The sequence below is a fragment of the Dryobates pubescens genome, chromosome Z (assembly GCF_014839835.1).
Source record: "Dryobates pubescens isolate bDryPub1 chromosome Z, bDryPub1.pri, whole genome shotgun sequence".
Taxonomy (NCBI): Eukaryota; Metazoa; Chordata; class Aves; order Piciformes; family Picidae; genus Dryobates; species Dryobates pubescens.
In genome coordinates, this window is record NC_071657.1 from 818857 (window position 1) to 835072 (window position 16216).

The following is a 16216-nucleotide window of genomic DNA, read 5'->3' on the forward strand; positions in this document are numbered from 1 at the left end:
CGGGGGGTGGTATCTTCTCCCTAAGATCAGGTGGTAGAAGGAGAGGAAATGGCCTGAAATTGTGCCAGGGGGAGGGTTAGGTTGGAGATTGGGAAAAATGATTTACTGTGAAAAACAGCCAGGGATTGGAGCAGGCTGCCCAGGGAGGTGGAGGAGTCACCATCCTGGAGGTGCTCAAGAAACCTGTGGCCATGGCAGCTGGGGCCATGGGTTGGTAGCCATGGGGGTGTTGGGCTGACTCCATGATCTCAGAGGTCTTTTCCAACCCAAACAGTTCTCTGACTCTGTGAAAGAAGAGTGTGGCCAGCAGGCCAAATGAGGTTCTCCTTCCCCTCTACTCTGATGTAGTGAGGCCACATCTGGAGTACTGTGTCCAGTTCTGGCTTCCCCACTTCAGGAGAGACAGGAGAGAGTCCAGCAGAGGCTCCAAAAGCTGCTGAGGGGCCCTGGAGCAGCTCTGGGAGTGAGGAGCAAAGGCTGAGAGCCCCTGGGGCTGTGGAGCCTGGAGCAGAGCAGCCCCAGAGGGGAGCTGAGCAATGCTCAGCAAGAGAGAAAGGCTGGGGGGCAAGAGGCTGGGGCCAGGCTCTGCTCAGTGGTGCCCAGGGACAGCACAAGGGGCAAGGGGCACAAACAGCAATCCAGAAGGTTGGATCTGAGCAGAAGGAGAAAGTTGTTTGTTGTGAGGGTGCTGGAGGGCTGGAGCAGGCTGCCCAGAGAGGTTGTGGAGTGTCCTGGTGTGGAGAGCTTCCAACCCCCCCTGGGCACTGTGCTGCTGGGCAGGCTGCTGGGGGTGCCCTGCTGGAGCAGGGGGGGATGGACTGGGTGGTCTCCAGAGGTCCTGTCTCTCTCACACCATACTGGGATTCTGTGAGTGTCTGATCTGTTTCACTGGGCTGGGTGCCTCACCCAGCTGCTGCTGGGTGTGTGACCAGGGCTGAGAGTCTTGATGGGTGTTACTCATAACATGACAAAGGTCTGCACAAGAGGAGATGAGTTTCTTACCTGCAAAGCAGCTTCTGAACAGGTATTGCTGCTTGGAGATGACACATTGAATTAGCAAAGTGAAGCAAAGCATTCAGGTGGCACAGGCAAACAACAGTCCATAGGCTGTGTCAGATGCCACCAAGACTGGCAGCCTTCAGCTTTTGATATGCTCTTGCCCCTTACATGGAAGAAATAATCCTGGCCCTTGTTCTGCTTAGGCTTCACTGTCTTGATGGCTTTGTCAGTGTTAGAGGGCTGGAGCACCTCTGCTCTGAGGACAGACTGAGGGAGTTGGGGTTGTGCAGTCTGGAGAGGAGAAGGCTCCAGGGAGACCTCATTGTGGCCTTCCAGGATCTGCAGGGGGCTACAGGAAAGCTGGGGAGGGACTTTTGAGGGTGCCAGGGAGTGATAGGGCTGGGGGGGATGGAGCAAAAGTAGAAGTGGGGAGATTGAGATTGGATGTGAGGAAGAAGTTGTTCCTCATGAGGGTGGTTAGAGCCTGGCACAGGCTGCCCAGGGAGGTGGTGGAAGCCTCCTGCCTGAAGGTGTTTGCAGCCAGGCTGTGAGCAACCTGCTGTGGTGTGACGTGTCCCTGCCCATGGCAGGGGGGTTGGGGCTGGCTGAGTTCCAACCCTGACAGGTCTGTGAGTCTATGATTCTGATGGATGGAGACTCTAGCTGGCATCAGCAGCTGGGAAGCTTGGACACCAAAGATGGGAAAATGTAGTCTGTGTTCTTGAAGCTGGAAAAGAAATATCTGAATGTTTCTTCAGTACAGACAGGAGCAGAGGAGGCCACAGCAATGCTGGCAGGGCTGGAAGGGCTCTGCTGGGAGGCTCCAGGCTCAGAGAGTTGGCCTTGGGCAGCCTGCAGAAGAGAAGGCTCCAGGGAGACCTTCTGGTGGCCTTGCAGTGCTTTAGAGGGGACCAGACAAGGAGTGATGAGACTAAAAGAGGGAGATTGATAGTGGAGAGAAGGGAGAAATGTTTGAGGCTGAGGGTGGTGAGAGCCTGTGCCAGGCTGCCCAGAGAGGTGGGAGATACATAGAATACATAGAATAAACCAGGTTGGAAGAGACCTTCAAGATCACCACGTCCAACCCATCAACCAATCCAACACCACCCAAACAACTAACCCACGGCACCAAGCACCCCATCAAGTCTCCTCCTAAAAACCTCCAGTGATGGTGACTCCACCACCTCCCCAGGCAGCCCATTCCAATGTGCAATCACTCTTTCTGTATAGAACTTTGTCCTAACATCTAGCCTGAACCTCCCCTGGTGCAGCCTGAGACTGTGTCCTCTTGTTCTGGTACTGCTTGCCTGGGAGAAGAGACCAACATCCGTCTGTCTACAACCTCCCTTCAGGTAGTTGTAGAGAGCAATAAGGTCACCCCTGAGTCTCCTCTTCTGCAGGCTAAGCAACCCCAGCTCCCTCAGCCTCTCCTCGTAGGGCTTATGTTCCAAACCCCTCACCAACTTTGTTGCCCTTCTCTGGACTCGTTCCAGCAAGTCAACCTCCTTCCTAACCTGAGGGGCCCAGAACTGGACACAGGACTCAAGGTGTGGCCTAACCAGTGCAGTGTACAGGGGCAGAATGACCTCCCTGCTCCTGCTGGCCACACTGTTCCTGATGCAGGCCAGGATGCCATTGGCCCTCTTGGCTGCCTGGGCACACTGCAGGCTCATGTTCAGTCTACCATCAACCAGCACCCCCAGGTCCCTCTCCGCCTGACTGCTCTCAGCCACTCTGACCCCAGCCTGTAGCACTGCCTGGGGTTGCTGTGGCCAATGTGCAGCCCCTGGCACTTGGATGTGTTCAATCTCCTGCCCTTGGCCTCTGCCCCTCTGCCCAGCCTGTCCAGGTCCCTCTGCAGAGCCTCTCTGCCCTCCAGCAGATCAACTCCTGCCCCCAGCTTGGTGTCGTCAGCAAATTTACTGATGATGGACTCGATGCCCTCGTCCAGATCATCAATAAAGATGTTAAAGAGCATGGGGCCCAGCACTGATCCCTGGGGCACACCACTGGTGCCTGGCTGCCAGCTGGCTGTGGCACCATTCACCACCACTCTCTGGGCTCAGCCTCCAGCCAGTTCCTAACCCAGCTCAGTGTGCTCCCATCCAAGCCATGGGCTGACAGCTTGGCCAGGAGTTTGCTGTGGGGGACGGTGTCAAAGGCCTTGCTGAGGTCCAGGTAGACTACATCCACAGGCTGCCCCACATCCACCAGGCAGTCAGCTGGGCATAGAAGGAGATCAGGTTGGTCAGGCAGGACCTGCCCTTCCTAAACCCATGCTGGCTGGGCCTGAGCCCTTGGCCATCCTCTAAGTGCTGTGTGATTGCACTCAGGATGACCTGCTCCATAATCTTGCCTGGCACTGAGGTCAGGCTCACAGGCCTGTATTCTATGTATTCTATGTATTAAGTAACCAAGTTCAGCTGATGATGCTATTAAAGAAAGACAAGCTCAAAGGAGGAAGAAACCTCTCAGGATGCCACCTGAAAGACCATATGTGATGAGAGGACTGTGAGTCTGGGTTTCTCCTTGGATAAGCAGCATGGTAGTTTGGTCTCTGCCTCCTCCAGGAAGGCACAGCCAAGTAGTTGATGCAGAGGAGTTATGGAAGAGGTCAGAATTGGCAATGAGAGGTCTTGATGGTGAATCTTAGAGAGAAGAAAAGAGGTTTCACAGAATGGCAGAACAGTCTGGGTTGGAAGGGACCTCCAAAGTTCATCTAGTCCAGTAAGCAGCAACATCCACAGCTAGATCAGGTTGCCCCAAAGTTGTTTCAAGACATGAAGCCAATTCACCTTTACATTTTGCCTGCATCAGGAACAGTGTGGCCAGCAGGAGCAGGGAAGTCATTCTGCCCTGTACTCAGCACTGGTTAGGCCACACCTTGTGTCCAGAGAAGGGCAGCAAAGCTGGGGAGGGGTCTGGAGCACAGCCCTGTGAGGAGAGGCTGAGGGAGCTGGGCTTGCTTAGCCTGCAGAAGAGGAGGCTCAGGGGAGACCTTATTGCTCTCTACAACTCCCTGAAGGGAGGTTGTAGCCAGGTGGGGGTTGGGCTCTTCTCCCAGGCAAGCAGCACCAGAACAAGAGGACACAGTCTCAAGCTGTGCCAGGGGAGGTTTAGGCTGGAGGTGAGGAAGAAATTCTTCCCAGCAAGAGAGATTGGCCATTGGGATGTGCTGCCCAGGGAGGTGGTGGATTCCCCATCCCTGGAGGTGTTTAGGAAGAGCCAGGATGAGGCACTTGGTGCCATGGTTGAGTTGATCAGATGGTGCTGGGTGATAGGTTGGACTCGGTGATCTCGAAGGTCTCTTCCAACCTGGTTAATTCTATTCTGTTCTGTTCTATTCTATTCTATTCTATTCTATTCTATTCTATTCTATTCTATTCCATTCCATTCCATTCCATTCCATTCCATTCCATTCCATTCTGTTTTTAGAGCTTCTTTTGCAGGGACAGTGCCTGCTGGCAGAGGTTGGTTGCCACCTGTTCTTCTCCCTCACCTCCAGTGATGATTAGTCTGTCCCTCCACACTTGCAGCCCATGCCAAAGCCTCTCTGCCTGCTCCTTCCCTCATAGCTGACGTGAGCTTTACGTCTTGCATTCTACTCATAGCCTGAGAGAGATGTCCCTGGCTGGACCTCAGCAAGTGGCTGCCCATGGAGATGATCAAACTTCTCTCTTCCTTGATTCAGAGAGAAACCACAATCCTGGCAACTGCTGCTGTGGGTTTGCCCACCATACTTCTCTACTTGGTGCTTAGTCTTCCTTCCTCACTTTGGGGCTGGCTGTGGTTTTCCCCTGCTGGGTTCCTCTGCCTGGTGGCTCTTGCTGTGAGAAGAGCTTTGTCTCGCCCCCACGCGAGCCTAAAGGTGTGAGACTGCCACACTGGCAGCCCTCTGCCAGGATCCTGCCAACTGGCTGCCTGCAGGGGAGTTGTGGTGGCTTTGCCAAGTCGTGTGGAGAGTGTGCAGCTGTGACTGAGCAAGTCCTGGGTGAGCTGTGGAGGCTGTCCCCACCTGAGATGAGTCACAGGGAGTGCTGGCTCCTGGTTGTTGGCTGCCTCGGTGAGGTTGTGCTGGGTTCACAGCTGATGTTAACTGCCTGAGAGCTGGGGCAATTGCAGCTTCCTCTGGCATTCCTGCTGGTGGATGCCCAGGAGAGCAGTGGAGCTGCATTAAGATGTACTTTATGAATACAGAATTAACCAGGTTGGAAAAGACCTTTGAGATCACCAAGTCCAACCTCTCACCCAACACCATCTGATCAGCTCACCCATGGGACCAAGTGCCTCATCCAGGCTCTTCCTAAACACCTCCAGGGATGGGGACTCCACCACCTCCCTGGGCAGCACATCCCAATGGCCAATCTCTCTTGCTGGGAACAATTTCTTCCTAATATCCAACCTAAACCTCCCCTGGCACAGCTTGGGACTGTGTCCTCTTGTTCTGTCACAGGTTGTCTGGGAGAAGAGACCAACCCCCACCTGGCTACAGCCTCCCTTCAGGCAGGTGTAGAATCAATCCATGAGGAATATAAGCATGTCTGGAGGTGAGACCTCCAGTCCTCTCTTGCTGGAACCATCACAGTGTTGTGGTTTGCACCAAAGTGTGGGTTGGTTTCTAGCTGCCCAGGGCAGTGGTGGAGTCCCCATCCCTCCAGGGGCTTAGAATACATAGAATACATAGAATAAACCAGGTTGGAAGAGACCTTCAAGATCACCGCGTCCAACCCATCAACCAATCCAACTCCGCCCAAGCAACTAACCCACAGCACCAAGCACCCTGTCAAGTCTTCTCCTAAAAACCTCCAGTGATGGCGACTCCACCACCTCCCCAGGCAGCCCATTCCAATGTGCAATCACTCTTTCTGTATAGAACTTTTTTCTAACATCCAGCCTGAACCTCCCCTGGCGCAGCCTGAGACTGTGTCCTCTTGTTCTGGTACTGCTTGCCTGGGAGAAGAGACCAACATCTGTCTGTCTACAACCTCCCTTCAGGTAGTTGTAGAGAGTAATAAGGTCACCCCTGAGTCTCCTCTTCTCCAGGCTAAGCAACCCCAGCTCCCTCAGCCTCTCCTCGTAGGGCTTATGTTCCAAACCCCTCACCAACTTTGTTGCTCTTCTCTGGACTCGTTCCAGCAAGTCAACCTCCTTCCTAAACTGAGGGGCCCAGAACTGGACACAGTACTCGAGGTGCGGCCTAACCAGTGCAGTGTACAGGGGCAGAATGACCTCCCTGCTCCTGCTGGCCACACTGTTCCTGATGCAGGCCAGGATGCCATTGGCCCTCTTAGCTGCCTGGGCACACTGCAGGCTCATGTTCAGTCTACCGTCGACCAGCACCCCCAGGTCCCTCTCAGCCTGACTGCTCTCCAGCCACTCTGACCCCAGCCTGTAGCTCTGCATGGGGTTGCTGTGGCCAATGTGCAGAACCCGGCACTTGGATGTGTTAAATCTCATGCCGTTGGACTCTGCCCAACTGCCCAGCCTGTCAGTGGCTTGAAAGCCATGTAGCTGTGGTGCTGGGGAACATGGTTTAGTGGTGGCCTGACAGTGCTGGGGTAACAGTTGGACTTGATCTCTTAAAGGCCTCTTCCAGCCAAGGTGATTCTTTGATTCTGGAGTTCTAATAGCTCAACAACAGGCTGGTTGAGCAGGTTTCACAACTAGCTGCTCATGTTTTGTTGAGAAGACCCTCAAAGTCTTGAGGGAAGGCTTTGGAAGGGAAATGAAATACAAAGTATTAGCAGCTGATGTTCAGCTGAAGCCTGCTGATGGCTCTCCAGACAGCAGCAGAGGTTTGTGGTTAGGGTGCCGTGAGGAGCAGTGCTGGGCTGCATGCTCCAGTGGTGGAGAAAGCAGCAGCTGTTCCTTTCCTGCTGTCTCTGCAAGCCCTTGGAGGTGTTCTGGAGGTGTTCAGAGTGTCACAGTATCACAGTCTCACAGTATAACCAAGGTTGGAAGAGACCCCAAGGATCATCAAGTCCAACCTGTTCCAACAGACCTCACAACTAGACCATGGCACCAAGTGCCACGTCCAATCTCCCCTTGAACACCTCCAGGGACGGCGACTCCACCACCTCCCTGGGCAGCACATCCCAATGACGAACGACTCGCTCAGTGAAGAACTTTCTCCTCACCTCGAGTCTAAACCTCCCCTGGCACAGCTTGAGACTGTGTCCCCTTGTTCTGGTGCTGGTTGCCTGGGAGAAGAGACCAACCCCCTCCTGTCTACAACCACCTTTCAGGTAGTTGTAGAGGGCAATGAGGTCTCCCCTGAGCCTCCTCTTCTGCAGGCTAAGCAACCCCAGCTCCCTCAGCCTCTCCTCACAGGGCTGTGCTCAAGGCCTCTCCCCAGCCTTGTTGCCCTTCTCTGGACACCTTCAAGTGTCTCGATGTCCTTCTTAAACTGAGGGGCCCAGAACTGGACACAGGACTCAAGGTGTGGCCTAACCAATGCAGAGCACAGGGCACAATGACCTCCCTGCTCCTGCTGGCCACACTGTTCCTAATACAGGCCAGGATGCCATTGGCCCTCTTGGCCACCTGGGCACACTGCTGGCTTATGTTTAGGCAGCTGTCAATCATCACCCCCAGGTCCCTCTCTGTTTGGCAGCTCTCAGCCACTCTGACCCCAGCCTGTAGCTCTGCCTGGGGTTGCTGTGGCCAAAGTGCAGCCCCTGGCACTTGGCCTTGTTGAATGCCATCCTGTTGGCCTCTGCCCATCTGTCCAGTCAGTCAAGGTCCCTCTGCAGAGCCTTTCTGCCCTCTAACCGACCAACATCTGCTCCTGACTTGGTGTCATCTGCAAACTTGCTGCTGACTGACTCAACCCCCTCATCCAGATCGTCAATGAAGATGTTAAAGAGGATGGGGCCCAGCACTGATCCCTGGGGCACACCACTGGTGCCTGGCTGCCAGCTGGCTGTGGCACCATTCACCACCACTCTCTGGGCTCAGCCTCCAGCCAGTTCCTAACCCAGCTCAGAGAGCTGCTGCCCAAGCCAGGGGCTGACAGCTTGGCCAGCAGTTTGCTGTGGGGGATGGTGTCAAAGGCCTTGCTGAAGCCCAGGCAGACCACATCCACAGCCTCCCCACATCCACCAGACAGTCACCTGGGCATAGAAGGAGATCAGGTTGGAGAGGCAGGACCTGCCCTTCCTAAATCCCTGCTGGCTGGACCTGAGCCCTTGGCCATCCTTCAGGTGCAGTTATTGCCTCCAGGATAATCTGCTCCATCACTTTCCCTGGCACTGAGGTCAGGCTGACTGGTCTGTAGTTTCCAGGTTCCTCCATCCGTCCCTTCTTGTGGATGGGCACCACATTGGCCAGTTTCAGTCACCTGGGACCTCTCCAGTGAGCCAGGGCTGGAGGAAAATGATGGAGAACCACCAGCAGAAAAGAGTGTTCCTAAACTATTGAGAAAGTGGCAGAACCAATGCAGTGGGCACCTCAGTGCAGGAGAGGTGTGGAGGTGCTGGAGCCAGTGCAGAGGAGGGCAGCAAAGCCAGGGAAGGGCCTGGAGAATAAATCTGGTGGAGAGGAACAACTGAGGGAGCTGGGGGTGGTTAGTTTGGAGGGGAGGAGGCTGAGGGGAGACCTCATGGCTCTCTGCAGCTACCTGAAAGGACATTGTAGAGAGGTTGGTGCTGGTCTCTTCTCACAGGTAATTAGTGATAGAACAAGAGGGAATGGCTTCAAACTATGACTGGGTAGGTTTAGACTGGACATTAGGAAACATTTTCCATGGCAAGAGTGGTCAGGGCTTGGAATGTGCTGCCCAGGGAGGTGGTGGAGTCACCAAGCCTGGATGTGTTTAAAGGTGGTTTGGCTGTGGTGCTTGGGGACATGGCTTAGGGGTGAGCCTTGCAGAGCAGGGCTCTGGGTTGGACTTGGTGACCCTGAGGCTCTTTTCCAACCTGGATGTTTCTGTGATTCTGTGAAATAAACTTATCTCTGTCAACTTGCTCAGCCTTGTGGAGAAATTCATCCTGCCCCTGGACTGAATCCTCTGGGGGGAAAATCCTCTAATCCTTATTTACAATTAAGCATAATCTTCAACAGCTGTAACAGATGTGAACAAGCTGTTAGCAGGCAGATCACAGGCTCACAGGATGCTAGGGGTTGGAAGGGACCTCCAAAGATCATCTAGTCCAATGCCCCCTGCCAGAGCAGGAGCAGAGAACCCAGCACAGGGCACACAGAACACATCCAGACAGGGCTGGGAAGGCTCCAGAGCAGGAGACTCCACAACCTCTCTGGGCAGCCTGCTCCAGGCCTCTGGCAGCCTCCCAGGGCAGAAGTTCCTCCTCAGCTTGAGCTGCAACCTCCTGGGCTGCACTTTCCATCCCTTGCCCCTTGGCCTAGCCCAGGGTGCAGCTGAGCAGAGCCTGGCCCTGGCCCCTGCCTCCTGCCCCCCAGCCCTCAGCTCTTGAGAGACATTGATCAGATCCCTCTCAGCCTTCTCCTCTGCAGCCTGAACAGCCCCAGGGCTCTGAGCCTTTCTTCACAGGAGGTGTTCCAGTCCCCCAGCCATGCTCATAGATGGGTTAGTGCTCAGAAGGTGTTTGTGTGCCCTCTGTCACGACAGGGACGAGCGGAACCAGTCCATCATCGTGAGCGGGGAGTCGGGCGCGGGGAAGACCGTCTCGGCCAAGTACGCCATGCGCTTCTTCGCCACCGTCGGCGGCTCCGCCAGCGAGACCAACATCGAGGCCAAAGTCCTGGCATCCAGCCCCATCATGGAGGTATGTGGTGCCTTGAAGTTACTCCCTTCCCCCACTGTGAAATGGCCACGTTTCAGCTGGCTTGGAAAGCAGGTGAGGCTGTGCTTGCAAGTGAAAGGACAGCCTAGAATCACAGAGTCACGGAAACCTTCACGTTGGGAGAGAGCCTCAGGATCACCAAGTCCAGCCCAGAGCCCTGCTCTGCAAGGCTCACCCCTAAGCCACATCCCCAAGCACCACATCCAGACCACCTTTAAATACATTCAGGCTTGGTGACTCCACCACCTCCCTGGGCAGCACATTCCAAGCCCTGACCACTCTTGCTGGGAAAACTTCTTCTTAATGTCCAGTCTAAACCTAGCCAGTTGTATCACAGTCTCACAGTCTCACAGTATCACTAAGGTTGGAAGAGACCTGGAGGATCATCGAGTCCAACCTGTCTCGACAGACCTCATGACTAGACCATGGCACCAAGTGCCACATCCAATCCCATCTTGAACACCTCCAGGGACGGTGATTCCACCACCTCCCTGGGCAGCACATCCCAATGACGAACGACTCGCTCAGGGAAGAACTTTTTCCTCACCTCAAGTCTAAACCTCTTGAGACTGTGTCCTCTTGTTCTGGTGCTGGGTGCCTGGGAGAAGAGACCAACCCCCTCCTGGCTACAACCTCCCTTCAGGTAGTTGTAGAGGGCAATGAGGTCTCCCCTGAGCCTCCTCTTCTCCAGGCTAAGCAACCCCAGCTCCCTCAGCCTCTCCTCACAGGGCTGTGCTCAAGGCCTCTCCCCAGCCTTGTTGCCCTTCTCTGGACACCTTCAAGTGTCTCGATGTCCTTCTTGAACTGAGGGGCCCAGAACTGGACACAGTACTCAAGGTGTGGCCTAACCAATGCAGAGTACAGGGCAGAATGACCTCCCTGCTCCTGCTGGCCACACTATTCCTGATGCAGGCCAGGATGCCATTGGCCCTCTTGGCCTCCTGGGCACACTGCTGGCTCATGTTTAGGCGGGTGTCAATCAGCACCCCCAGGTCCCTCTCTGTTTGGCAGCTCTCAGCCACTCTGACCCCAGCCTGTAGCTCTGCCTGGGGTTGCTGTGGCCAAAGTGCAGCCCCTGGCACTGGGACTTGTTGAATGCCATCCTGTTGGCCTCTGCCCATCTGTCCAGTCGGTCAAGGTCCCTCTGCAGAGCCCTTCTGCCCTCTAACTGACCAACATCTGCTCCTGACTTGGTGTCATCTGCAAACTTGCTGCTGACTGACTCAACCCCCTCATCCAGATCATCAATGAAGATGTTAAAGAGCACAGGGCCCAGCACTGATCCCTGGGGCACACCACTGGTGCCTGGCTGCCAGCTGGCTGTGGCACCATTCACCACCACTCTCTGGGCTCAGCCTCCAGCCAGTTCCTAACCCAGCTCAGAGCTGCTGGCCAAGCCAGGGGCTGACAGCTTGGCCAGCAGTTTGCTGTGGGGGATGGTGTCAAAGGCCTTGCTGGAGTCCAGGCAGACCACATCCACAGCCTGCCCCACATCCACCAGGCAGTCAGCTGGGCATAGAAGGAGATCAGGTTGGAGAGGCAGGACCTGCCCTTCCTAAATCCCTGCTGGCTGGACCTGAGCCCTTGGCCATCCTTCAGGTGCAGTTATTTCCCCCAGGATAATCTGCTCCATCACTTTCCCTGGCACTGAGGTCAGGCTGCCAGGCCTGGAGTTTCCAGGTTCCTCCATCTGTCCCTTCTTGTGCATGGGTTTCCTTCCATCAGTTCTCCTGCACTTGCTTGAGGCTCTTCACCTCAGGACAGGGGAATGGTGGTAGAAAGGAAGGCTGATGTAGCCACAGAGGGGAATGTTGTCCTTCTCTGTCCCTCTTGCATCACCATGAGTTGCTCCTTGGGCTGCTGGATGGATTCCCATGTCTGCAGTGCTGCATCCCAGATGCTTGTACAAGGGCTGGATTCTCCCCTCTGCTCTTTGCCTCTGCATGTGGCAGCATTAGCTGCCCAAGAGGTGACAGGTAGATGGTGGAGAGGTGCAGAGAGGCTTTGGCCACATCTCCAAATCCATGCACTGAAGCCTGAACCTCTGAAGGTGAACTGCAGCTAGTTCCTACCCTCTCACAGGGTTCCATCCCCCCCCAAGAAAGCTGGCAGTGATGGCTGTTGTTGAACAAAGGTGGGAGTATCCTGTGAGGCAGAGGAGGAGAGCTGTGGGTGTTGGGATGCAGGTGCTCTGATTAGGGTGCAAATATTGCTGTTTATATGCATTCTTCTTCTCTGAAAATTCTGGAGGCACCACCTTTTCACTCCAGAGCCCTCCCCCAAAGCCCAAAGTTGTTGCTCTGCTTTCTGCATCTGAGAAAGGACTTTCCCTCTCCCCCCACAGTGCTCCCATGATTATTTCTCTCACACTGATTACAAATGTAAATGTTAAAAAACAAACACAAAACAAAACCAAACTGTGCTCAGCACTGGTTAGGCCACACCTTGAGTCCTGTGTCCAGTTCTGGGCCCCTCAGGTTAGGAAAGAGGTTGAGCTGCTGGAAGGTGTCCAGAGAAGGGCAACAAAGCTGGGGAGGGGTCTGGAGCACAGCCCTGTGAGGAGAGGCTGAGGGAGCTGGGGTTGCTTAGCCTGGAGAAGAGGAGGCTCAGGGGAGATCTCATTGCCCTCTCCAACTCCCTGAAGGGAGGTTGTAGCCAGGTGGGGGCTGGTCTCTTCTCCCAGGCACCCAGCACCAGAACAAGAGGACACAGTCTGAAGCTGTGCCAGGGGAGGTTTAGGCTGGAGGTTAGGAACAAGTTCTTCATAGAGAGAGAGATTGGCCATTGGGATGTGCTGCCCAGGGAGGTGGTGGAGTCCCCATCCCTGGAGGTGTTTAGGGGGAGACTTGATGGGGTGCTTGGTGCCATGGTTGAGTGATCAGATGGTGTTGGGTGATAGGTTGGACTTGATGATCTCAAAGGTCTCTTCCCACCTGGTTAATTCTATTCTATTCTATTCTATTCTATTCTATTCTATTCTATTCTATTCTATTCTATTCTATTCTATTCTATTCCATTCCATTCCATTCCATTCCACTCTGTTCTATTCTATTCTACTTTATTCTATTCTATTCTACTCCATTCTATTCTATGCTACTTTATTCTATTCTATTCTACTCTGTTCTATTCTATTCCATTCTCTATTCTATTCTACTTTATTCTATTCTATTCTACTCTACTCTATTCTATTCTGTTCTACTCTATTCTATTCTATCCTATTCTATTCTACACTACTCTATTCCTATTCTATTCTACTCTATTCTATTCTATTCTACACTACTCTATTCCTATTCTACACTACTCTATTCCTATTATATTCTACTCTATTCTATTCTACACTACTCTATTCCTATTCTATTCTACTCTATTCTATTCTACACTATTCCTATTCTATTCTATTCTATTCTATTCTATTCTATTCTATTCTATTCTATTCTATTCTATTCTATTCTATTCTATTCCTATTCTATTCTATTCTATTCTATTCTATTCTATTCTATTCTATTCTATTCTGTTCTATTCTACCAAAAAACCCCAGCACCAACAACAAGAAAAGCAAAAGCCCCACCAGACAAAGCCCATTAGAATGAACTGAATGTTTGATTTTGTCTGATGCAGGCCATTGGGAATGCCAAGACCACGAGGAACGACAACAGCAGCCGCTTTGGGAAGTACATCGAGATCGGCTTTGATAAGGAGTACCACATCATTGGGGCCAACATGAGGACCTACCTGCTGGAGAAGTCTAGAGTTGTGTTCCAGGTGAGGAGTTGCCACACAACCCCAACAGGGTTGGGGGGTGGAAGGGAGCTCTGGAGATCACTCAGCCCAATGCCCCCCTGCTCCAGCAGGGCACCCACAGCAGCTTGCCCAGCAGCACAGTGCCCAGGGAGGGTTGGAAGCTCTCCACACAACCTCTCTGGGCAGCCTGCTCCAGGCCTCCAGCACCCTCACAACAAACAACTTTCTCCTCCTGTTCAGATGCAACCTCCTAGGTTGCAGTTTATTCCCCTTGCCCCTTTTCCTGTCCCTGAGCACCACTGGCCACCAGTCTGGCCCCAGCCTCTTTCCCCCAGCCTTTCTCTCTTGCTGAGCATTGCTCAGATCCCCTCTGGGGCTGCAGTTCTCCAGGGTCAACAGCCCCAGGGATTCTCAGCCTTTCCTCCTCACAGAGATGCTCCAGGGCCCCTCAGCATCTTTGTACTGGACTCTCCCCAGTAGGTGCCTGTCTCTTTTGAGCTGGAGGAGGCCAGACCTGACACAACCCTCCACTTGTGGCCTGCCTTGGACAGAGTAGTGGTGCTTTCTTCATTATTTCTTTTGGATGCTGTACTCCAGGGATTCATTAGGCTGAGCTTCTCTGTGGATTAAAATGGGTCACTTGAAGTGTGCAGACAAGTGTCTTGAGTTTTGAAGATGGAGGAGAGAGGCAGGAGAAGGGCTGAGGAGGCAGATTCAGGAAGGTTGTTCAGGAAGGACACTGAAGTGCTGGAGGATGTCCAAATAAGGCCAGTGAGGCTGGGGAGTGGTGTGGAGGACAGGTCTGGTGCCACTGGGGTAACTTGGGTTGCTTAGCCTGGAGAAAAGTTTAGGTTGGACATGAGGAACAATTTCTTCCCCAAAAGGTTTGTCAAGGCCTGGCCCAGGGCAGTGTTGGAGTCCCCGTCCCTGGAGGGGTTTCAAAGCTGTGTAGCTGTGGTGCTGAGGGACTTGGCTTAGTGGTGCCCTGGCAGTGCTGGCTTCATGGTTGGACTTGATGGTCTTCAAGGTCTCTTCCAACCTCAGCAATGTGATGACTCTGTGCTGCCTCTTCTGTTTGTTTCTTGTGCTGTGCTCAGGACAGAGTTTCTTGGTTGGTGCTGGAGATCTAGCTCAGAAGCTTACACAAAACACCTCCCAGCTGCAAAAATCCTGCAACCAAACAGCCCTGAGAAGCCATGAGTGCAGCCCTCCTCTTTTCACATTACTCTCAGTTTGCAGCCTGGTGTTAATTGTACAGTGCACCCTGGCCAGGGCAAGCCTTGGCACCTCCTTTCTTCCAGGTGGCTAAAAGTCTCTTGTCTTTCAATGGCACCAACAAGGTCTTGATAGTGGAAGGCAGGGGATGGAGTCAGGGTGGCCCTGGGTGAGTGGGCACTGGGCTGGTGGTGGCAGCACTTCTGTAACCTCTTCTTGCCTCTGTTAACTCAGTGTTTCCCCCCTCCCCAGGCAGAAGATGAGCGCAACTACCACATCTTCTATCAGCTTTGTGCCTCTGCAAGTCTTCCAGAGTTCAAGGACCTTGGATTAAGTGAGTGCTTCTACCTCCTGGCATGCTGCTGGCCACCTCCTGGGTTTGATAGCAACAGGAAAACATAGAATTGTGGAATTGTTTTGGTTGCAAAAGACCTCCAAGATTATTGAGTCCAACCATCGACCTAAGACCACCATGGCCACCAAACCATGTCCCCAGATGCCATGGCCACAGGTTTCTTGAACACCTCCAGGGGTGGGGACTCCACCTGGGCAGCCTGTGCCAATCCCTGACCACTCTTGCAGCAAAGAAGTTGTTCCTAATCTCCAACCTAACCCTCTCCTGGCACAATTTCGGGCCATTGCTTCCCTTCCCTTCCCTTCCCTTCCCTTCCCTTCCCTTCCCTTCCCTTCCCTTCCCTTCCCTTCCCTTCCCTTCCCTTCCCTTCCCTTCCCTTCCCTTCCCTTCCCTTCCCTTCCCTTCCCTTCCCTTCCCTTCCCTTCCCTTCCCTTCCCTTCCCTTCCCTTCCCTTCCCTTCCCTTCCCTTCCCTTCCCTTCCTTCCCTTCCCTTCCTTCCCTTCCCTTCCCTTCCCTTCCCTTCCCTTCCCTTCCCTTCCCTTCCCTTCCCTTCCCTTCCCTTCCCTTCCCTTCCTTCCCTTCCTTCCCTTCCCTTCCCTTCCCTTCCCTTCCCTTCCCTTCCCTTCCCTTCCCTTCCCTTCCCTTCCCTTCCCTTCCCTTCCCTTCCCTTCCCTTCCCTTCCCTTCCCTTCCCTTCCCTTCCCTTCCCTTCCCTTCCCTTCCCTTCCCTTCCCTTCCCTTCCCTTCCCTTCCCTTCCCTTCCCTTCCCTTCCCTTCCCTTCCCTTCCCTTCCCTTCCCTTCCCTTCCCTTCCCTTCCCTTCCCTTCCCTTCCCTTCCCTTCCCTTCCCTTCCCTTCCCTTCCCTTCCCTTCCCTTCCCTTCCCTTCCCTTCCCTTCCCTTCCCTTCCCTTCCCTTCCCTTCCCTTCCCTTCCCTTCCCTTCCCTTCCCTTCCCTTCCCTTCCCTTCCCTTCCCTTCCCTTCCCTTCCCTTCCCTTCCCTTCCCTTCCCTTCCCTTCCCTTCCCTTCCCTTCCCTTCCCTTCCCTTCCCTTCCCTTCCCTTCCCTTCCCTTCCCTTCCCTTCCCTTCCCTTCCCTTCCCTTCCCTTCCCTTCCCTTCCCTTCCCTTCCCTTCCCTTCCCTTCCCT

At 53.9% G+C, this 16216-nt stretch overlaps 1 protein-coding gene across 1 annotated transcript in view; it reads left to right on the forward strand.

Moving 5' to 3' along the window:
- Positions 1–16216, forward strand: part of MYO5B (myosin VB) — a 255509-nt gene that overhangs the window by 67757 nt on the left and 171536 nt on the right. Inside the window, exons 6-8 of the mRNA XM_054178698.1 lie at positions 9587–9743; positions 13380–13523; positions 14970–15051. Coding sequence (XP_054034673.1) covers positions 9587–9743; positions 13380–13523; positions 14970–15051 — 383 coding nt within the window. The remainder of the gene's footprint in view (positions 1–9586; positions 9744–13379; positions 13524–14969; positions 15052–16216) is intronic.